General features: G+C 36.9%; 1 protein-coding gene across 6 annotated transcripts in view; it reads left to right on the plus strand.

Moving 5' to 3' along the window:
- Window positions 1-25,237, plus strand: part of LOC123673903 (anion exchange protein 2) — a 171,495-nt gene that overhangs the window by 119,993 nt on the left and 26,265 nt on the right. For all 6 annotated transcript variants that reach the window (XM_045608660.1, XM_045608665.1, XM_045608661.1 and 3 more), the window contains 8 exons: window positions 980-1,168; window positions 1,261-1,446; window positions 4,146-4,383; window positions 5,896-6,397; window positions 8,464-8,827; window positions 10,671-10,915; window positions 11,521-11,805; window positions 11,927-12,065. In XM_045608660.1, coding sequence (XP_045464616.1) covers window positions 980-1,168; window positions 1,261-1,446; window positions 4,146-4,383; window positions 5,896-6,397; window positions 8,464-8,827; window positions 10,671-10,915; window positions 11,521-11,805; window positions 11,927-12,065 — 2,148 coding nt within the window. The remainder of the gene's footprint in view (window positions 1-979; window positions 1,169-1,260; window positions 1,447-4,145; window positions 4,384-5,895; window positions 6,398-8,463; window positions 8,828-10,670; window positions 10,916-11,520; window positions 11,806-11,926; window positions 12,066-25,237) is intronic.

Raw genomic sequence — 25,237 nt, forward strand, 5'->3', positions numbered from 1 at the left:
ATCTTTGACTGCTCGCACAGACCTAGTTGTCGTTGATAATGGAGCTATGAATGCTGATAGGTATATAAGGAACATTATTGAAGAGCATGTAGTGCCATTTGCCCCATACATTGGTGAAAATTTCATTTTTATGGACGATAATGCCAGACCCCATCGTGCGCGCATCGTTCAGGAGTACCTTGAAGAGGTTGAAGTCTCTCGAGTGGAATGGCCAGCAAGAAATCCAGATCTCAATCTGATTGAGCAGGTTTGGAACAACCTCAATAGAAGGCTGAGAAGTTCAGAAAATCATACAGCTCTTCTTAATGACTTAGGAATCCAACTCGGAGAAATCTGGGAAGGATTAGATCAGAACATTTTAAGATCACTCATTTTGAGTATGAACCGTCGTTGCCGAGCTGTAATTAACGCAAGGGGTGGAAATACCAAATATTAAATCACTTATCAGGATTCCAGTATTTTGAAAATTGTTTATTTCTCTTCTTTCACATAAGATTCGGTGAAATCCTGAATTTTTCTTCCATTTAAAATGTCTTGTTTCGTTCAAAACCTTCCCGAGAGAACATAAAAAATAAGTCATAAAGTCAATAATTTCATTAAAATTGAGATTTTCAGAATGTGCGTTAATTTTTTCTGCGCAGTGTATATCAGTGCTTTTTACAGAGTAGATATCATCAATTCTCTTTTCGAAGACGAGAAATTACCGAAATTGTTTTTTATTCGCAAATCAAAAATATTAACTTTCTTGCATATAGATTATTGTTCAAGAAAATAATGTGAAAACCTCATAACCCCATCGGTCATTTGTAAGAAGAAATATCTCTAAGTTCGTTTTCGTTTCTGAGCAACCACGTGGAGGTGTTCACCCTTAAGAACCAAGCCGTTCAATAACCTTACACATTTCTTATCCAGAATGAGCATCATCTTTCATTCACACCTAATAACAACTATTTACTTATATACCTCAATATTTTCCCAGAACCTTTATGACCTGGAACGCAGGAAGATCAGTATGCCCTTTGAAATATCCAAGAATGGGCATTTGGACGCCGAGAGTAAGCTGCTTGGAGATAGTGGCCATATTGCTGTTGAGATACGTGGCGAGGAGACTTATTCAGCGAGTTCGGAAGATGTTAGGAAGGCACAAAATGAATCTATCTTGAAGAAGGTAGGTTTTTCCGAATTTGAACCTTTCGCAGAATTCTATGCCGCTCATAGCAATTGATAAACAAAAATTTTATGCACACAATATGTTTGCAGATTCCTCCAGGTGCCCAAGCAAGCAGCGTGTTGGTAGGTGAAGTGGATTTCTTGGAACAACCGGCTATTTCTTTCATAAGATTGGCAGAAGGCGTTGTTATACCAAGTTTGGTGGAAGTCAATTTGCCCTGTCGATTTATATTCATCCTTCTAGGACCTAAACGAGCCAACTTGGATTATCGTGAGGTAAATATTGTGCAATTCACTCAAGTATATGCTCTTGGTTGTAAAGATGCAAAAGATAGTTGTAAACGGTGTTTTTTTTAGAGCTATAGAACTTTAAATTGCAATAAAACAACGATGGATTATTCGATTGACATGAATTTCATTTATCCGCAAGATAATATTATGGCATTACATTTTAAATATGATTTCTGGCATATGACCGCCACGGTTGACTCGGATGTAGTCCAATCTGGACGACCAATTTTCGTAACTTTTTCCAACATTTGTGGCCGTATATCGGCAATAACACGGCGAATGTTGTCTTCCAAATGGTCAAGGGTTTGTGGCTTATCCGCATAGACCAATGACTTCACATAGCCCCACAGAAAGTAGTCTAGCGGTGTTAAATCACAAGATCTTGGAGGCCAATTCACAGGTCCAAAACGTGAAATTAGGCGGTCACCAAACGTGTCTTTCAATAAATCGATTGTGACACGAGCTGTGTGACATGTTGCGCCGTCTTGTTGGAACCACAGCTCCTGGACATCATGGTTGTACAATTCAGGAATGAAGAAGTTAGTAATCTTATGTATGTATGGCTCTATACCGATCACCATTGACTGTAACGTTCTGGCCATCATCGTTTTTGAAGAAGTTCGGACCAATGATTCGATTAGCCCATAAAGCGCACCAAACAGTCAGTTTTTCTGGATGTAACGATGTTTCGACATACACTTGAGGATTAGCTTCACTCCAAATGCGGCAGTTTTGTATGTTGACGTAGCCATTCAATCAGAAGTGCGCTTCATCGCTAAACAAAATAAAATGGACGTAGTGCGCGATACGTATTCCGCACAGAACCATTATTTTCGAAATAAAATTGCACTATTTGCGAGCGTTGTTCAGGCGTGAGTCTATTCATGATGAATTGCCAAACCAAACTGAGAATAAATCACTAGACAGCTGTTAAATCGGTCTACACCTTGAACAGTAATGCCAACTCAAAGTTATATACCTCGAAAAAAAACACCCGTTAGATTTGAAAGTTGATCAGATCGGTCTACCGATATAGGATATTCCAGTAACCTGCAATATTGTAGGGTAAATTGCATATGTTCTTTTACACTAAGGCAGACCAATTATACGATCTATCAACCTTCAATAAAGTAGACCGTATTTCTTGATAATAATATAGAAAAGCACACAGATATTGGTTTGGAAGAAAAAACACAATTCACAATATAAAAATTTGTTTATATAGCTCTTTCAATTTCACTCTAAATACTCCATGAAAATCAGATTTCCATTTGATCTCATGCAGCCATCGTCATAAACGATGGACTCAAGCTTTTTAAACTCTAGAGATGAAAATAATATTTACGCGATTTTATTGAATTCTGATGTCGATTTTTTGAGATGATTCGCGGCGTGAATAGCTTTCGTTGCCACATGATTTATGCTACTATGTTATTCTACTGTGTTATAATTTGATTATTCTATATTCTCGACCTGTAATTCACTAGCAAGGGACATCAACTATGATGACATGATCGTTGCATAAAATTATAAGCGCACGAAAGTGTTTTAGATGAGCTTGGAAATGTTTCAATATAATTAATCTGAAAATGTAGTGGAAATTTTATTGTTAATCTCACCTAGTTCTTTTTATATTCCATCCAAAGCCTTCTCTTCGTTTAACGGTCCTTAGGATGCGAATTCATTTTCTTCAGAACTCGATGAATCATTGCCGACTTTGTAAGTAACTGGAGGTATAGATTAGATAACAAAATCTTCAGTTTTTTCAAAATGTGCCAGAGAATTTTGCCAACGGTTATCATCGAAACAATTAATAACCTTCTCTCATTTTCTCGTTGACTCTAGAATACTTCTTCAGTGTTCATTAATTAATTTTTTTTTGAACGGCTCCGAATAACTCCTCAAACCACTTTTATGATACGATGCGGAATATGAGTACAACTCCCAGCAATAAAAGTGATCAAATTGCCAAGCGGTAGCACGTGTACTATTCCGGGCAATGAAAGTGACCAAATCGACACATACTATTTCGATAGACAATCACTATAGCATACTAGATAGGACTGGTAAGACAATACATTCCCTGCTCTCTAATAAATTTCTAGGAAGTTGAAAAATCCGTTGTATATTAGAAATATTCTGGTATACTTCAAGTGGCTTTAAATATACCTTTTCCAAATAAAAATAAGAAACAGTCACACAATGAACTTCATTTAATCCTCCTACGGGCCGCACTGATTTATGCGATCATAAGAAGTTGATAGATGTCCGTAGTTGGAGTCATTGAACGTAACAAAATTGGCACCCGACGTAACGTGGACTATTTTAGCCAATATAAGCAACCAATATGATAAGTTCTAGTTCCAGAGAAGATCCGTTAAATACTGAGGTTTATATCAAAATACGGTTGAACAATAAATTCCTTAGCCCTAAATAAATTGTTGTAAACTTGAATAACTCTTATATTCTCGGAATATTTTGACTGCCTCCAAGAGACTTTAGATATACTATAAGAGTGAATGAATCTTCAATAACACTACGTTCAGACTTCGTTTTTCTATGAATTTTACAAACACCAGATACTGGTAGAAGAGTCCTGTAATTGGATTCGCAGAAAAACCTTTATTATTCCTTGGAGAATTGTAGTTTTCCAACAGTGACCTAATTAAAATATGGAATTTCAGGTTGGTAGATCCATTTCGACACTCATGGCAAACCAGCAGTTCCTTAACATTGCGTTTGGAGCCTACGACCGTAATGCTTTGCTATCAGCTATCAACGAGTTTTTAGACGACAGTATAGTTTTGCCACCTGGCAATTGGGAGCGAAAGGCTCTACTTCCCATTGAAGAACTGAAGGCGAAGAGCGAGCAAATAAGAAAGAGAAAGGAAAATGCTTTGAAGAAAGCAGCAGAGGCTCAAGGTAAGTTATTTTTTCGGCAACCGTCCGGAAAGTTCTCACTTCCCGGACGCTTTTTCTTTGAGAAAGTAGCATTTCCCGGCCTAGTCCGGAAAGTACTTGCTTCCCGGACTAGGCCGGAAAAGAATCATAGAATCCATAGCAACCGAGATAACGGCTGACAGTTTATATGAAATTAGTTGTCAAAAATTTGCATGTTTTTTGATCGCAATCGTAATAAAATATGGAAAGCAGCAGCGATAGTGTTATTTTACATGGTTGCCGAAAAAATATTGTACGCAACACGCCCGAAAATGGTTTTTTGGACTCACAGACTTCCAGAACTCGCTTACGCTCGTCCTGGAATTTTGTCTATTCGTCCAAAAAAAACCTATTTTCCGGACTTGTTACGTAAATTACTTTTGATTGAACGATTTGCATTGAATGTATCGATAAAGATACGATACCGATAAGCAGGGATTCCAGACCAATGTGTTGCGTACCGCCTCTTAGGGCATTGTAGCATTTCATCTTGGGAGCACTGAAGTCAGTAAGTCTGACAAGTGGTTAGTAAAGCCTTCACCCTTGTGCTGGAAAATATGTTGATTCTGCCATTGGACGTTTGAGTATACATTAAGTAATTGGCAAATATTTCAACTATAGAATATTAACCTGAACAATGAAGATTCAGTCCAACTTTCCTGAATAAAATGTGTCTCCTGTCTGATTCCTGATGTTATAAGCCATTTGTGCTCCATATATATTGACGTCTAATTTCTAATGATAGTTTAATGGACTACCAAGAGCAGTAAGAACACCGGAAAATGCACGGTGGCATGTGATAGCTTTGAGAATGTCAGACCGATCTTTGAGGAGAATTTTGCATTAGGATTTTGCCTTCCACCTGTATTAAATCATGTTTGTTCAAGAGTTGAGTGCTACTGATTACGTGAATCACAAAAATCGTTGTTAGGAAATGATTCAACGTATCTCCCCAATAGCAACTTTTTTTAGTAGTGATGAGGCAGATTTTCACCTTTCTAGAACAGTGTATAAGCAAACTTTCCTGTACTAGGCTGCATGTAATCCCCTTCAACTCCATGAAAGACCACTCCATTCACCTAAAGTCACATTTTGGTGTGGTAGGCCCTTATTTTTTTGAAGGGGAAAATGTCACCGTTACAGTAACTTCCCAACTTTATGTGTCAATGTTGGAAACCTTCCTACAGCCTTAATTGGAAGCACTTGCTGAAGAACACGATCTGGGTGACATCTGGTTTCAGCAGGATGGCGCTACATCCCACACAGCTCGAACTTCATTAGCTGTTTCGAGACAATTTCTGACGGCCGCCATCTTAATGATATCGTTTTCAAAACTGGAGCAAAAAAACTATATTTCCCACTGCTTCGAATGAATAAAACCGTTTTTCTCTAACTTTTACCATTCTTTCCAAATAGTCATTTGAAACTCGTCAGTCGGCTCTGCCGCACTCTGTACTTGTAGGTATCCCATCATTCAAATAATGTATGTTTCAGGAATCACCAAGACTCTGCTGTGTGCTGGAGACGGCGACGAAAAGAAACCCCCATACAACCCCCTGGAGCGTACCCGAAAACCGTGGGGAGGCCTAATCAACGACCTCAAACGCCGCTACCCCTACTACTTGAGCGACGTCAAAGACGGAATCAACGCGCAATGCGCAGCCGCGTCCATTTTCATGTACTTCGCTGCGCTCTCCGGAGCCGTGGCCTTCGGTGGTCTACTCAGCAACAAGACAGACAACAGCATCGGCACCTCGGAGACGCTGATGTGCACCAGCATATCAGGGATACTGTTCGCGCTGTTGTCTGGTCAACCTCTAGTCATCGTAGGCACCACAGGGCCTCTGCTGTTGTTCGACGAGAGTCTCTACCAGTTCTGCATAAGCAGCGGTATCGATTTTCTGCAGACCCGCATCTTCATCGGGTTCTGGCTCGCTTTCATAGGCTTGTTCGTCGCGTGCCTGGAGGGTAGCATGTTGGTCAAGCTGTTCACCAGGTTTGTTATATATATATAGAGAATATTTAACGTTTCTTTCAATAATTCCTACTTATGTTCCTACAACTTCCATCTTACATCCCCGAAATGTTCTAGCAACGTTAAATAGTATTGAATGAAACAGAAATTGTGGATTATATTGAAACAACTACAATTATGAATGTTTCTCTCGAAAATTCACTGGGTTCTCAAATCTGCTAGAAACCCTGGTGTGTGCACTGATTTTATTTCAGACTTTTTGAGATAGTCTACCAATTGCTCTGGCTAGAACTTACCAGATTTTTGTAAGGTGGCGCTCTTCAGAATTATTCGAATTATGTCTGGCTCCGTTTAAAAATGAAATATTGATTTGTGAAACTGCAAACTTTCACAAAAATTCAGTTCATATCGAATTTATAATGAAAAAAAAAGACAAATTAAGTGAGATGTCAGTTCTTTTGTCTAGAGCTCGCTTTAGTCTGTTATCTTTTAGAACTTCAATCATAATATACGAACTGACAAAGAAACTGCAACACCCAGAAGGAGCTGTTTAAATTTTAAATTTTTTCCAGTAAAACTTAGATAGTATATCAAGGAATAAATTATTGAAATTTGAAGAAAAAATCGTTTATAATTTTTTTTCAATAAACTGTGTTATAATGTGTTGGTCCACCGCGATTATCTATACACACCCCAACACGTCCCGGCATTGATGCAATAAGATGGTCTATTTCTTCTTGAGGATACTATCCCAAGCAACCTGTACTTCATGTCTCAGAACCGCCAGAGTCCGTGGTGCTGGGGTAAATTTCCAAGCTTTCTACCCATGATGTCCCAAACATGCTCTATGGGCGAAAGATCGGGGATCTGGGCAAAAAGATTCATATAGGTCGCTTCGAAGTTTAAACTAACTCTAACTACATGAGGTCGAGCATTATCTTGCTGAAATATTGAATTTTCGAACCGGTTAAGTTAAGGAAGAACATATGGCTCCACTATTTCTTGAAGGTAACGCAGCGCTGTCATGTTGCCTCGAATAAAGACTAAAGGTGGCCTACTTGCATGAGCAATAGCACCAAATACCTTAACGCCTACTATCTGGTTTACATGACACTCAGCATCAATGAGGTTTTTCTCCCCGACGTCGTCTAACCCTTCTTCGGCAATCATGTGCACCCAAAAAGAATCGGGATTTATCAGAAAAGACGACCTGGTGCAATTCTATATTCCAATGTTGACGTTCTCTGCACTACTGTAATCGTTGCCGGCTATGCTCAACCGGCAGAGGTACACAAGATGGGGTCGATAATGCTGCAGTCTAAAAGACCTCATCCGGTGGTAAATCGTTCGGACAGTTACAGGATTACCTTGTTCTCCTCACCATTCATCAGCCAAAGATCGAGTTATCGCAAATCGGTCTCTAATGGCCATAAGTCTTTGACGTCAATCTTGAACTTTAATTGTGCCCCTTCGACGTCCGGTGCCTACTCTTCTTCGATTTTGGGCATTAACAAACAACGCTTGACAACATCTCATAACTGTTGTTGGATTTCTGTTCGTACGGTTAGCGATTTTCTAGAAATGACAACCCCGCCTCCCGTAGACCAATAATTCGATCTCTTTCAAAGTCACTTATCTGGCGATAAATTCCGCTTAAACAAACTCTATGCATTTTAACAACAACTAAACATAGACTTTGGATCTCCTCGAACAGCTGGTTTGTTGTAAAATTTAAAAAACTTGCAAAAAACGACTACAATATTTAAGTAACAAAAATTGTTTCATGAGAAAACCTTCACGATTTTTCCTCCAGATTCAATCATTTACTTCTAGCTATATTATCTATGTTTTTCCAAAAAACATTTCAATTCAAACAGCTCCTTCTGGGTGTTGCAGTTTCTTTGTCAGTTAGTATAATTAAGAAATATTGAAAAATTTGCCTTTGATCTCCTTTTCTCTTCCATACCTACCATACATACCAAAACAAGTTTTGACCTCTCATCTCTTACTCCAAATAACACAATAAGATTTTTCCAGTGAACAAACCTACCAAATAGTTTTTCTAATTATGCTCTTAATAATTACAGGTTCACCGAGGACATATTCTCCGCACTGATCGTGCTACTCTACATCCTGGAGAGCGTGACCAAGCTCATCTTGATTTTCCGAAGACACCCATTGATGTCCAGTTATTGGGAGTTTGAGGAATTAACTGTGCCCGGAAATACGTCTATGATATTCAAAGATTTGAGGAATGGAACTGATGGTGAAGTTAGTGAGAGTGCCCAGATGTTGAGTATTATTCAATACAGACCTTTACCCACAATGGATGTTCATGGACCCATCAACCAGCCCAACACAGCTCTCTTTTGTACGGTTCTCTCGTTGGGGACGTTCATCATTGCATATTACTTGAAGATGTTCAGAAATAGCCAGTTTTTGGGGAGGAGTGTGAGTTTGAATTTTGGTGTTCATGTTATAACTTTTTCGTGTTGTCTTTAACAGAAACAGTTCCAATATTCTTACTGAATTCCATCTCTAATTAAGTCATGCGAACTGAACATTTAAGATTGAAGACATTGGATAAAAACGCAGATCTCAATCTGAGCGAGAACGAGCTGAATTTTATGTGTTTCTCCAATAATAAACTGCTCCACATGAGTTAGGGATATTGACTTAAATTACGAAAAAATAATGTTTAAATGAGATTTTTGTGATGAAAATTCATATTGATATGATTTCAAGTTGCAGGAAATAAAATTAATTTTAGCCTGTAGGTCTGCAGTGTATACAGGGTGGTTAAGAATGATCGAGTCAAATAACGAAATTTTATTATCAGATAATTCAAGTATTTTAAGACTATCAATACAATGTATGGCCTTCACGGGCATCAATAACAGCTTGACATCTTCTTTGCATACTAAACACGAGGTTGTTGAACATTTCTTGAGGAATTTGGTTCTATAAACGGGGCAGAAGCTCGCATCATTTAAGAATTTAAGGACAAATGTTTAGAATGTTGAAACATATCCCGGCCCATACCTCTCGGAATGGATGGACTTCTTGGACATAGCGACGATTACGGGGTATGCGTGGGATTGTCCATACCCTTATTCTTCGAGAATCTGAAAATCATCCATATCTGGATTCATTAGTGAAAAGGACACTACGCCAATGATCGTTCCAATTGATATGTAGCCTTGCCCATTCCAGTCTTTGACGCTTATGGTCACGTGTTAATGGAACTCCTCTTAATGGAACGTCTAGAACCTAGATTCACCTCTCTCAAACGTCGTCTGATGGTTTCGATGGAAACTTGGACCCCATCTGCATTTTGAAGAGTATTCCGTAGCATTCTACACGTAGATGTAGGGTTTCTTCTCGCCGAAACGGTGATGTAACGATCCTGAGCAGGTGTTGTTTTTCGTCGCTCACCAAGCCTTGGTCTTTCCAACATGAAACCTGTCTCCTTGAACCTATTCCAATGTCGAATTATCACACTTTGGCTGACTTGGAGCCTTTCCGCGACAACAACCTGAGTTAGGCCACACTGTAGCATTCCGATAGCCCTATTAGCCTCAGCGTTTGTTAATTTACGTCTTGGCATTTTCAGAAAACTCGTTTCAAAGCGAAGACGTTGATAAACTGACTCCATTTCAAAATGAGAACATTCATGAAACATATGCAAAGAACAAAACTTCAGAAAAAAGGCGTCCAGATTGACGAAATGTCTCATACTGATTTTTATTGGATCGATTTAAGTTGTTATTGAGTTTTAAATGATTTTACAACGATTTTCTCGAAGATTACATACTTTTCAAAACGATTGAATACGATATCCCTAACTCTTGTGGAGCAGTATATATTGATGTAAATTCTACAGGAATTTTGAACATACCTTGTAACAGAATATAATCTTGTTCTATGATATTCAGTCTATTGAGAAAGCAGTTGTATGCACCCGGATATAACCTGATGAATGAGCTTGAAAAAAAATCTAATTTCTCTGTCAGAAGTAGGGTTATCTTATTTGTGGTTTCGAAAATAAACGGAAATAAAATACACTTTTTTTTCTAGAAAATCGAGCAAATTTGTATTTCAATATAATGCTTGAACCTTCTTCATATGTTCTACATGACAAAATAAAGAGTGGCCGTACCGGCGTACCACCAATCAGAGTTAGATTCTATAAGTAGTAAAAAATGTCTAATAATATTCATAATCCATGTCCATAATATTTTTTTCTATGCTTAAAAGCTATTGAATCATTAAAGAAATGTATCTTTTTTTATAGGCACGGAGAGCACTTGGAGACTTCGGTGTGCCTATCGCAATTGTCACGATGGTATTCATTGACTACATCGTGCCACAAACCTACACAGAAAAACTTTCGGTGCCAGAAGGACTGTCCCCATCTAATCCAGAAAAGAGGGGATGGTTGATTTCTCCAACAGGTCTGCCAGTATGGGTTATGTTCGCGTCAGTCATACCAGCCATGCTCGTTTATATTCTTTTATTCATGGAGACTCACATAACTGAGTAAGTATATAAATGTGATTGATTCTCTCGAAAATGGTTGACCCTGCAAATAGAGTATTATCAATTGATGTCACTGAATAGCTGCTTGGGAACATATGATGCTACACACATGATTAATAGCCTTCTGATTGGTCAGGATTATTTTAAATTAGTGTACATGTGCCCTCAGCAGCTGATCGCACCAGTGCTAACATTTCTTCATCTCAAGTCCTCTTACCAACTTCCTGAAATTATCATGTTTGAACTTCTTCCACAATCTTCAAACTATCTCTCTATCTCATATTCTTTTCTTAATAGCAAAGTTTCATATTTTGAACCTTGAATCTTCTCCGTCTTTATACAACTTAGCTGGTTTCGGCTAATGCATTAGATTTTTGTTGATTTGCTGGTTCAAGATGAGTTTAATGTTTATGCTATACCAATGTCCATATATAGTAATTTCAGTATCCCATAAATTTTAATCTTTCACAACCTGTTTACCATCATTTTTTTGTGCTCTCCTAATGGAGAAATAATTAATAAGAATCTTCGAGATTGCTCCATTCCTCGATCACAAAAACATGTTAATTTCTGGAAGTAACTTCAACAAATTCTTTGAATTTCAGATTGATCATCGACAAGAAGGAGAGAAAACTGAAGAAGGGAAGCGGTTTTCACTTAGACATTGTGCTAATTTGTCTGTGCAACATTCTCAGTGGAACTTTTGGGTTGCCCTGGGTTTGCGCAGCTACTGTGAGGTCCATAACGCACGTCTCCGCCCTGACTGTGATGTCCAGGACGCACGCACCTGGAGAAAAACCTCATCTGATAGAGGTTAAAGAGCAACGTCTCTCGGCATTGGCTGTTGCATCACTTATTGGTCTTTCTGTACTTATGGCTCCACTTCTTAGGTATGATGAAAAATTGAAAGGAAAAAAATGAAAAATATTCATTATTGGAAATAATAAATCAATAACATTGCAAACCTAATGAATTTGAATTCCTTCATTCAATGGAACATTTCTCTTTCAGATTGATACCTATGGCTGTGTTATTTGGAGTGTTCCTATACATGGGGGCTGCTTCTGTTGATGGTATACAATTTTTTGATAGGATGAAATTGTTCTTCATGCCCGGGAAACACCATCCTCAGGCTTCATACGTCAGAAGGGTAAGTTTGGATACATGATCGCTATTAGAGATTTATCTGTTCCTATTGTTCATTGAGTGTCATTTCGTCTCAAGTAGATTATAGTCTTAAAGAAGGTTTCTTTGCACCGCCACTTGATGCTCTATTTTGACCCCTACAGAGCTGTTTTCGCCGTTGGTCGTCGTAGAGTCATCTCGCCCTTCTTAACAACTCCAGTATCTGCCTTCAAGAGAGTTACTTCCTAACTTCTAAAAGTTTCTTGTCCAAAACATTTTTTGCGTTGGCTAGCAATATCTAGGCATTCCGTTACCGGGTGACTTGGAGTTTCTTTCTCCTCCCCACAGAATCTGCACTTATCGTTTTCTGTTCTCATGAGATGCTCATGAGACGGCAATGCCCTTTAAGGGATCCAGTGAGAAGGTGTAGTATATTCCAGATACTTCTAAGATATCGCAGTTTCAAAGTTTAGAATAAAGTTTTTGGAATGATCCAACCCAGGAAGATTCCGCCAGAGTGATTTCTTTCGGTTTTTTCTTTTTCCTGAAACTCATTCTTTCCTGAGGCAGACAGGTTCTAGCCAATGAAAAGAGTTTGTGTTCCTTTTCTAGCAAGTGTGTTAGTCTCTTCATTTACTTTAATTATCTAGTGAACAGGAACCCAGACTAAACAAACCATGTTATTCTTGCCTATTTCGTTGAGTTTTCTTCGAAATTCCAATATCATCTTAGAATAGATGATAGGTGAGCTCAATGCTTAAATTGCAGCCTGACTATCAGAATGTATTGTTATTTCCCATTATTGATAGTTTCTTATTAGGTTCAAGTACGACTCTTATTCAAATCTTTATTACTAGTTTTTGTTATTTTTTCTTTATGCTTATCTAGCTAAAGTTGAAGAATTATCTCAGTGGACAATGTGTTCAAATCATGAAAAACTGAATTTTCATACATATAGCAATTAGTCATATATTGATTATTTTAACATGAATTGAAAGCTACATATGCAACCAAGATTGCAGTGCTTCACCATTAACGTCGTATGATAAGTTGATGGCAGGTCTACGATCTCAGGGTAATAAACTACATGTTTGTTATTGCTGAGTGTTTTTAACCTACTGAAGGATGAATACCTAGCTAATGAAACTGAATTTTGTTTCGTTGAATCCAAAAATCTTACAAAATTAGAAAAGCATTGGGTAGACGGTACGGTATTCGTTACGTCATCACTTCGCTACGTCCTTACAGGAGAATACTACCTCTGATTCGAAGTAAGAAGTTTCAGCAACTTGCTCAAATCCGTATTCATGTAATTTTTCAAAATATCTCGCATGATCATTCAAACCCTGTTCTTGACATGAACTCGACATCTACGAAAGTTTCTTTTCCCTTCCTCTTTTTCCTCTTCTTGCATCTTTGCACCTTAACAAAATAATTCGAAAGAATCAAACCTCTTCGACAAATATTCTGTGGTTGATAGAATTAACAGATCAGAAAACTTGATTATTTTTGCGTAAGAGAATTTTTGAATAACCTCAACTATTAACTTCGTATACACACTGCAAATTATGTATATAAACTGCAAATACAAATTATTAACTTAATTATTATCGGTTTCATTAACGCTTTCTCAAATTACTTGCAGAAACTATTTAAATTCGGTTTTCAGAAAAGCTAAATCGCTTTGGTACGCCCGAACAAAGTGACAACAGCGCCTTACAGGATAGTTTGTACAACCAATCCAATGCAAAATATGATGACACATATGAAATATGTAACATCTGACTCTATTCCTTTGTCGTTGATTCTTACTCTAAGCTGTTCAGCTATACCTTTGTTTACCTAATGATTGTTACAGATTTGTCGCCTTTTTCTATACATGTAGGTAATCTGCAATCTAAAATTTTTTTTTATTTCCCTATGATGAGGTCCCCCCGTTTGCATACACATTATGTCATAAATGGTTTTTTGAATGTTATATGTACATGGTGAAGTATTTAGGTAATGATTTCACTACATAGAAGTTCTATAAATTATATATTTATACCTTTGCCAATGATCTGCTTATTTGAATAAAGAGATCAACTGATAAAGTTGACAAAATTTTTTCCTATGCAGCTAGCACACAGTAATGAAATGTTCGTTACAACAAATTTCGTATTAATTTCTGGGTTTCAAAATTGTCAGCCAGGAATTCGGGGAATTGATTGAATGAGTATTCGCATAATTTTTTTTCGTTTCATTTGGAAAGCCTGAGAGCGCCAGCTCCAAAGATCAACATGAACAGTTATTCTCACATGATTCATGCGAATAGCACTCTTAATATCATCAATTCTTCGAATTGTGTGATCACAACCATTCGCCTCTCAGAAGCAAATAAAAAATTTCCTATAGTGCGACAAGGAGCATATCACAACCGAGAAGCCTACCTTTTAAAGCTTTCTGAATAGAAAGAAAAATTTTGAAGAATTTATCAATTGATCTTTCCAGTTCCCATTCAATCTGCATATCATTGTTTCGGCAGCATGTGAAAAAATTAAACAACTGCTGTAGCGATATGGCAGAAATAGTAGGTATTGACTAAGGTGGAATAACCCACTCTTAGAGCTGGCCGACCGGAAGTAAACACAACCGCGGTTTCAGATATTAGAGCGTGCAGACCAATAGAAGTCTTCTATTGGTCTGCAAGAAAACTCTTTTTATTGCAGATATGTACATATATGAAAACAATCATAAAGTGTCCTTTTAATAAAATTCACCTTCTTGACATTTTCCGAAAAAACTTATTCTCACGTTAATATCTGGCTGGAATTTTTGATGTGGACAACCCTGTATGTAAAGATCATCACATTTAACCTTTGGTTCACGTGAGTTATATTTTCACAATGCAACAAATTTTTTTGTCAAATTACATGCAAATGAAGAGTTTTCCAATAAGAGGTGTTATTTAAAAAAGAAACAAGCATATTTTAGGAGAAATCCATGGTTGTCTATTTTATTATACAGGGTGTTTCATTGGGAAACGAAAATACTTCACAGGTGTATAGGTGGCACCAAGGCGGTTCTGGAGATACCCCATTTATTGGGTCTTACTGTCTTCGTAGCCGAATTTTGCCCGTTTCTTTCTGAGGCCATATTTTTTTTTTTTTTTATACGCATCTCTCGGGAAAAGACTGAGCTTATAACGCCCTTTCAAGCGCCCTGAGATGAATTTAGAAGAAATCGGTTTGTGCGTGTCTTAAACTGCTGTAAGTTGTAACCAAGGGGGAATACATCTTGAGGTAGGGTATTCCATAGCCTTGCAGTTCGGTAAAGAAAAGCCTTCTGATACACCAATGTCCTAGCTGTAGAAAGATGCACGACAAACTGGTGACTATTATCGGCTAGCCTTGTTCGTCGATCAAATTGAGCCCCTGGAGGAATCATGGAGGCAATGGCAGCAGAACACCTTCCGTGGTAGTATCTGTAAAAAAGGCATAAGTCTCCAACCTTCCTACGGTGATCGAGACTATGGAGGTTGGCAGTTAACGTTGGATCGTCTATTAGGCGCACTGCTCTTTTTTGAATGGAATCAAGTAGGAGTAACGAGTGCTTAGGAGCTGAACCCCAAGCATGAGAGCAATATTCCATAGCTGGACGCACTTGAGCCTTATAAAGTAATAAAAGCTGCTTTGGAGTGAACAATTTCCTCGCACGAAATAGATAGCTAAGCTTCTGTGCAGCTGACTTGGCAACTGAGCAGACGTGCTCATGCCAGGTTGCATTTGGACTGATATTGACCCCTAGAAGCATATCAAACGAAACGCCCGGTATATTTTCTTCATATTTGGCAAATATGTTCTTATTGAGAGCCCAAACGTATCATGCAATAACCGCCTTGAAAATCCAGGTCCGGGTTAACAGAAAATTATGAATCATTTGAATCCTCGAAACAACACCCTGTACATCGGAATTTTGAAGATCTGTTTCAATATTCGGAAACACCAATAAAAACTAAACTGAGACGTGTACTTCAAATTTTCGCGCAGACAGTTTTACTGCACAAATTTTCAACGTAAAAAAGAAATTTTTAAGAACTTGGATAACTGAAAGTGTTTTGAAGTGACAACTAACAATGAATTATCAAAAATATTGAATTCATAATTATTTCAACATTACTTTGTACATTTGTACATTTTCACATTGGTTTTCCTTTTTATAGCTGTATACTATTTGGGTTTCTGTTTATCGAGAATTGAGTTGCATTACTTTGATATCGTATATTTTGAAATTTCACTAGTGCCAGTCAAGAAAGTGTTTCCCGACGACCCAAAAGTTCTTTAATTTTGCGGTCTGTGTCTCCAAAATTTCTACCATTTTTTGAGTGGATTTTGACAATTTCAATGCGTTGTTGAAGAATTGATCGTTCCATTTTTGGTAATGGCGTTGTTTTAACTAGGCAAATATCAAAAGATTACAGCTTCAAAAATGACGGCTGATCAGATAACGGGCTATTCAAAATGAAACTTCGTATTGGAAAACCCTTTTAATTTGTAATTAATACATTACCAAGCACATGGCAAAAAGTAAGAAGAACTTCTATGAATGCTACCATACGATTTTTGTTGATTCACGTTGGCTGCTATTTCCGTAACCCTATTAGCAATTACATAATTGAATACACCTCGTAAAATGTAGGTACATACACCTGAAATTGTTAACCTGTTAATCTGCCATTACCGCTCAACCCACATATATTCGAGCGAAACTTCAGTCTTCTGCTTTCCATTAGGTAGTTGCAATGTTCTTACCAAGTACTATATCACCAAGTAAGGATTAAATGTCAAGTGTATAAAAATAGCTCTTTTTACTGCATCTTACAGGTGATTTAATGGTGATATGAATAAGATGCTCGCTGAATTTCAAGAACATCTGCCTTAAACTTTCAAACCGGTTAGGAGTTAGAACAGATGGCGGAGATCACGTCGATTATCTTCACGTTCGGATGACTCATTTCTCAAAGAGAGGAAAGACTTGAACTCCATTCAAACCGACCAACCGACTCGATAATATAATACGCAATTACGTAAAATCGTTATATCTTTAATTACATCTAATGATTGTTGGCTGAAATTACTTACGGCTGTTAGGTAAGACTGTCGTCCTTGAATGGAAGTTATGAATCCTCACCGTGAAAATCTGCGTTAAGATATGAATGGAGCTAAGATTCGATCTTTTCGATCGAATTGTTTTTTTTTCTCTAAAATACACTGCGCAAAAAAATTAACGCACATTCTGAAAATCCCAATTTTAATGAAAGTTAACTCTACATTGACTTTATAACTTATTTTTATGTTCTCTCGGGAAGACACATTAAATGGAAGAAAAATTCAGGATTTCACCGAATCTTATGTGAAAGAAGAGAAATAAACAATTTTCAAAATACTGGAATGCTGATAAGTTATTTAATACTTGGTATTTCCACCCCTTGCGTTAATTACAGCTCGGCAACGACGGTTCATACTCTAAATGAGTGATCTTAAAATGTTCTGATCTAATCCTTCCCAGATTTCTCTGAGTTGGATTCCTAAGTCATTAAGAGTAGCTGGATGATTTTCTGAACTACTCAGCCTTCTATTGAGGTTGCTCCAAACCTGCTCAATCGGATTGAGATCTGGACTTCTTGCTGGCCATTCCATTCGAGAGACTTCAACCTCTTCAAGGTACTCCTGAACGATGCGCGCACGATGGGGTCTGGCATTATCGTCCATAAAAATGAAATTTTCACCAATGTATGGGGGCAAATGGCACTACATGCTCTTCTAGAACGTTCATTATATACCTATCAGCATTCATAGCTCCATTATCAACGACCACTAGGTCTGTGCGAGCAGTCAAATATATTCCACCCCATACCATAATCGATCCTCCCCCGAAACCAGTAGTATTCAGGAAATTGCACTGAGCATATCTTTCATGTGGACGTCTGTATACAAGGGAACGTCGATCACAATGGAAGAGGCAGAATCTAGACTAATCTGTGAAGAGAACTTTTTCCCAATCAGCCTCTTCCCAATGGATATGCTCTCTCGCAAAATCCATACGCGCCCTTCGATGCATGGGCTGGTGTAAGAGCTGGGCCTCTTGCCGCGACACGAGGCCTTAAATCATATTCTCGGATGCGATTTCTTATTGCCTGAGTGCTAATTTGCACCCCATGAGTTTGCTCAAGCTGATTTTGGAGGAGGCGAGCGGTTGCAAACCGTTGTCTCAACGAAGAGACTCTCAAGTAACGTTCTTGAATGGCAGTTGTTACCCGTGGTCTACCCTGTCCTGGACATTCATACCTGTCTCCCTGAATCGTTGCAACATTCTGGACACACTTGTATGGGAAACTCCAAACCTTTCTGCAATTCTTGTGTATGTCCACCCTTCTTCTCGCAAAACTACCGCTTGGGCACATTCCTCTTGGGTCAAATTGCGTGTTTCGCGTTGCATATAGCGATCGAGTGTAGAAAATCAAACGAAAAAAAAACTATTGATCACTAGAATTGATCGAGAACAACTGATTTCAGAATGGAGCCAATACATTCAAAATCTGATAATCTCATCTTTTTTAATCCTGCTGGGAAAAAACATCTGTATTGAAGAAAAACGTTGAAAGTGGATAACATATGCATGCATAATTCTGATAAAAATAATTATCATTGAGAACACCTTCAGTTGTAGAATAAATTTTAGATTTCCTTAATGTGCGTTAATTTGTTTGCGAAGTGTAATTGAATTGATTGATAAGTAAACAATAGTAAGTAGAAGAATATTATACACTGTGTCCGTAAAGTATGGAACAAATTTATTTACCCACCAATGCGATCCTGACCACATGGCCAAGCTGCCGGGTCATTATTAAGAAGAAGAAGAACAAATTTCTTTTTCAGCTAAACAGACCGTTTTAAGAAATAATTCTGAAACACGTCGATTTTTATTTTAATTTACCGTATTTCAAAATAATAATCTAATATACAGGGTGAATTACTTTCGAGTAATGATGTCACCGTCATTTTTTTTTAATGGAACACCCCCATTTTGTCTCAATTTTCCGATTACTATAGCTGAGCTGATTCCAAAAATGTTACACATATAAAATGAATTCTATATTTTGTTCATACATTCATACATCTGCGATCGTTATCGAGAAAAAGTGAATTTTTTGTAATTCTCTACACTTAATTAAAATTTTTATAACTTAAAGTACGAATCTATAATATTATCACAATGAAAACCAAAACTCTACGTATTTGGTTTGTGATCTGAATTACAAGTTTCCCTGAACATGAACTAAAAATGAGATACCTAATGAACCTATATTTCAAATTTTCAAATTTGATCTCAATATCTCAAAAACTGGGCTATGAAGAAAAATAAACGCTCTGTATGTAGTGCGGTAACGAAAAGTTTGAGGATACATGTTTATGGAAGAAAAAGTCTTATTTTGATCTGAAAAATACCCCCTTGAAATCTTGATAATTTTGAATCACCCTAGTTTCAAGGCAAATCTATGAAGGAAGGGTTTTTTCTACTCTTGTTTACATTATCAAAAATTATTTTCCAACAAATCCAAAAGTTAATTAGCAGAACTTACCACGTTTAACCTTTTACCAGAGTTGAAAAACGGAACCGAAGTAGGTTCTTTAAAGTAGAACGTGGTTCATATGTTGACCTCGAAGTGTCTGCTGGTGTTATTTTTGCTATTGTTTAAAACCAAACTGGATTGAAAAAATTTTCATATTCAATGTCGTCTTTTTATGGCGGAATCGAAGACATTCCCAGTGAATTCTGCCACTTGACCTTGTTTTCAGATGCTTCTCATTTCAGAAGTTGAAATTACAATTTTATTTCTGATTATGACAATAAGACTTCTCAAAATCGTTCGGAGAAGGAAATCCTAACATACTCAAAATTCGAGTTGAAAAAACCTAGAAAAATACTAACTTTTTCATTCTTGGCGACCACAGAACTGTTGAAGTAGGTTATACAGGGTTTTCCAATAGGACTTTTCATTTGGATATTGAAAAAACGAGTATATTTCGAGGGAATGCAATAGATGTTTATTTCATTTTTAAGTATTCCATTAACGATGGAAAACTACATAATCCAAATGGCATCCCCGGCTACGGTTGCAGCACCATATCCTTTTCATGAAATTTTCCATGACTAATTCGCACATTTGTGGCGAAAGTCACAAGATCTAAGTGGTCAATTGTGACCACTTCTTCGAGAAATAACACAGCCAGGAAACGTTTCTTGCAAAATTGTGATTGCTTCGTTGCTTGTGTGGTACGTAGCGCCGTCTTGTTAGTAATAAACGTTGTCCTCATTATATCTTTCTATTCCAGCTATAAAAATCATAGCTAGGTAGCTCAATCCATTCACCGTGACAGTTGCACCAGCCTACTGCAGCAATATTCTCAGTTGTTCTTGAGCGACGCATACGGTTTCGATTCTTCACATCATTGACTTGTCCCAATAGCTGAAATTTTTCCACCAGTTTCACTATTGCCGATTCAGAAGGTGCTTCACGACAACCCAAAAGTGCTTCATTTTTGCGAACTGTGACTCCAAAATTTCCTTTATTTTTGTAGTGAAATTTAACAATTTCTATGCTTCAAAAGTGACAGCTGCCCAAATGGCAGGCTGTTAAGACGGAATCCTCTTATAGGAAAATATTATATTATATAAGATTTGTTTTATTATGATGTTATTGTAGTTTTAGATTACGAATTCTGATGAAAAAATCTTCCTGAAATATTATTTGTCTTATGTTCCGATTGAATCTATTATGTTGATCGTGATCAACTTGAAAGTTCATAGGAAATTTGTAATCGTTATTTTATATCTACACGCGAAACTTCAAAAAGATTGATTCTGTCGTCACTGTGATTTTGGGTACCTATTCATTTTCCGTTATTTTTCATGAATTCTCTCTGGTTCTGAAGTTTTTGTACTCAGCGGAATATCCGAAAATGCTCAATGATTCCTTATAACTTTATATACTAGTGGAATAAATTGAAGGATCAAAATAAAATTCGAAATTTTTAGCGGTTTTTCAAATGGCTGTATTTTCGAAAACAATGGTCGTATCTCAATTTGAAAAAGAGGCTTTTTGAAGCTTGAAGTTTATAGTTCAGATATCTCATGATGAAAAAATTTTTCAAGCAACTTGTACCGCTCAATCCTAATAAATACAGTATCTAAAATTTCTGTCAAATTTTTTCAGTTTTTATTTTTGGCCTACAGACTGGGAAATTTTTTTTCCAACTTAACTACTATATGGGTGAGATAACTCGTTCATTCAGCTTCAATATCCTTTCTTCAAAATTTCGATACGAGCACTTGACTCTGAAATATGGAACTTTGAATTGAATAGGCCCTTTTTTGTCCTTAACCATCAATATCTCACCAACCAATGATTGCACATAGAATTTAGGGGATGTTTTGAAATCTTGAATGAATTCTTTACAAGAAGAAGCTATGGTATTTCCGGAAAAAAATTTTCTTCGTTCTCTACATTAATTTGAAAAGTTGATAAAAAACGGGCTTTTGGAGGCTTTTTTGATAATCAAGCGCTGAATTGAAAATATCGAAAAAACCACCAATGTTGAGTGTGCATTTTACAGTTCAATATCACTACAGAAATCCCAGTGAATTTCAATTCAATCCATGGAGCGGTTGTTTTTGTTTCATTCGATCGAATTTTCAAAGATTTAAAGGATCGAAAATACAGCCATTTGAAAAACCGCCAAAAATTTCGAATTTCATTTTGATCCTTTAATTTATTCCCCTAGTGTATATTCTCTCATACTTATGAGAGAACAAAGGCTCAGAAGCTCCTGACACCAAATCAGTGCTTTTTTAGCATTGATTACGATTTCTGAATTCACGTCCTTGAGCGGTTTTTGTGATCATCAATCTCTGCTGAGGCGCTTGTCAACATATTAGCTAGTTAACTACAAATAATGGTGCGGTTAGTCTAAAAAGTCAGCAATGAAATAAACAAATATATAATTTACGTTAATTCACTGGACACAATTCAAGTCGGATGTATAGAAAACAGAAATTTTTTCTTCGAATTTCCTACTGGTTGAGTCCATTCGATCATTTTGCTCGAAAAGCCTGAAACAACACCAGATTCGTTAGAGGAGATAATTGGTTTACTTTCTCAAACGCCTAATAAAAGACGTAAATAATGCTTAATACCAATCTATTAATTTTTTCCTTTTGAAGTATACCGAGAACAGTCGATTATTAACCTATTATTCCACTTCATAAATGATGCAAAACATCCGGAGGAGTTAGACAATGATTCTTTTCGTTTTGAGTTCATCTAGGCAGTGTTCCTTCCATACTATCAATGTTTGTATGAATTTCTGAATCCATATAATTATTTTTTACTTAATTTTTTTTTCGCGAGATTCAAAAATGAAAAAAATATTAAAGTACTTGATCATCTTTTCACCGAGTATCAGCCATTGATGAAAGTTCTAGCGATTTTCACATGTAATATACTAAGATACTCTAACAATATTACAGGCAGCACGACAAACTTCTTCAACTTGATTGTTTGCTTATTTGGTAGTTTTATATCAATAATGAAACAAACATTTTGTAAGTAATTTCATTGGAATATAATTCGAAGAAAAAATATGCTAATGGAATATAGCTCCTTAGTTCCTCGTCCTCCGCATCTAAAATAGCAGCACCCTAATTCAGTAAGTACGTTATTGTCGATCTTGAAACACTCTCCGAAGAAGTTCTCATTTAAACGTGCAACAAACACTGTATTATTTATTATTTTATGTGTGATGTGTCATGACCCCGGAAGAAGCAACAAACATAGATGCTTAAATTCAGTGGAATTCGTTTTTCTTGTTTTATTTCTGAATTTCTATTTTCTGTAGATGAAAATATTTAAGTTTTTATTATTCTGAGACTTGAAGAAGGCCGAATGAAAGCCGAAACATTATGAAGGAATAAACTTTTTTGTTCCTGAGACCGATACCCAACTTCAGTTTCGCTTGGATCCAAATACCGTATATTTTGAAGAGCTGAAATTCCTATAAAACCATTTAGGAAATAGTTCATATCAAATTTGAATGAGATGCAAAATATTGCAGTCTTGGTAATTTCACGTCTGCGAGTTCGCAATTGACCATATTCACCGTCGCCATATTGTTGTGCGACAATACCAACTACCCAGTGTTCCCAACGAAGAAATATTGAGTTTACTAGAAAAATTCCACAATATAAAGTTTATAAGTGAAGTTTATGTGTACCTTTTCTGGCTGCTACGCCAGATAAGCTTGTTTGGGACAATATTTCGCAAAAATTCCACCTTTTGGAAATAAAAACATTAGTGAAAAGTGGTTTTATGAACAAATTAACTGTGGCCGAGTTTATAAATGAAGGCTTCGCTCCATTTTTGGAAATAGTCAGTGAAAGAATAATCTCTATGGCTGATAGTATTTTTGATATTAGTGGTATTTTTCTAGTGAACTCAATATTTCTCCGTTGGGAACACTGGGTAGTTGGTATTGTCGCACAACAATATGGCGACGGTGAATATGGTCCATATATCCGAAAGAGCTGTAAACCATTCGGATGAATACTCAACGCCACAGTATAATATTCAAAAAGCTAAAATTCGTATAGGTCCTCTAAAGTTCCAAACTGAATGATATAATTCATCAAAATCATACTGATAGGACTAAAAATATTGAGATCGTGGGTATTTCACGTTACAACCTGATCCGAAAATTCATACCAAATTTCATATTCATCGGACTACTAAAACCTGAAATATTATAATTTAACGTTTGCAGACACATATCAATCAGCAAAGTATTATTTTTCCTGCCTAGGCAGCAAAAGGATTATTCTTAATGGGAATAAAACATTTCATAAGTTGTCGAACTATAATTATCATGAACATATACATTTCCATAGAAATCAACCATTCCAACAAATGCGATTTGTATCGAATGTTGTTTTAATTTATCGATGCAGAAAAAATAACAATATTGTGAGAATTATAATTATTTGTAAATACAATATCCAACGTACATATATCATTAAAAATAATCGGAAAAAAATTATATGCTCAACTATGCTGCAAAGTAAAGGATGTTTTTTTTTGAGCTATAGAAATTTAAATTGCAATAAAACTCGATGGATTAATCGATTGACATGAATTTTATTTATCCGCAAGATGATCTTGTGGCATTTCATTTTGAATATAATTTCTGGCATATGACCGCCACGGCTGGCTCGGATGTAATCCAATCTGGACGTCCAATTTTCGATGACTTTTTCCAATATTTGTGGCCGTATATCGGCAATAACACGGCGAATGTTGTCTTCCAAATGGTCATGGGTTTGTGGCTTATCCGCATAGACCAATGACTTTACATAGCCCCACAGAAAGTAGTCTAGCGGTATTAAATCACAAGATCTTGGAGGCCAATTCACAGGTCCAAAACGTGAAATTAGGCGGTCACCAAACGTGTCTTTCAATAAATCGATTGTGGCATGAGCTGTATGACATGTTGCGCCGTCTTGTTGGAACCACAGCTCCTGGACATCATAGTTGTTCAATTCAGGAATGAAAAGTTAGTTATCATGGCTCTATACCGATCACCATTGACTGTAACGTTCTGGCCATCATCGTTTTTGAAGAAGTACGGACCAATGATTCCACCAGCCCATAAAGCGCACCAAACAGTCAGTTTTTCTGGATGTAACGATGTTTCGACATACATTTGAGGATTAGCTTCACTCCAAATGCGGCAGTTTTGTTTGTTGACGTAGCCATTCAACCAGAAGTGCGCTTCATCGCTAAACAAAATAAAATGGACGTAGTGCGCGATACGTATTCCGCACAGAACCATTATTTTCGAAATAAAATTGCACTACTTGCAAGCGTTGTTCAGGCGTGAGTCTATTCATGATGAATTGCCAAACCAAACTGAGAATAAATCACTTGACAGCTGTTAAATCGGTCGCCATCTTGAACAGTAATGCCAACTTAAAGTTATATACCTCGAAAAAAAAGACCCTATATATATGGTGTCCAAGATTGTATTTGGAGCTTAAATGAACGAGTGCTCAAAAACTCCTGAATTCACGTCTGGCTTTCCTCATGATTTGTCACCATTTGAGACT

Source organism: Harmonia axyridis, chromosome 2, assembly GCF_914767665.1.
Source record: "Harmonia axyridis chromosome 2, icHarAxyr1.1, whole genome shotgun sequence".
Lineage (NCBI taxonomy): Eukaryota > Metazoa > Arthropoda > Insecta > Coleoptera > Coccinellidae > Harmonia > Harmonia axyridis.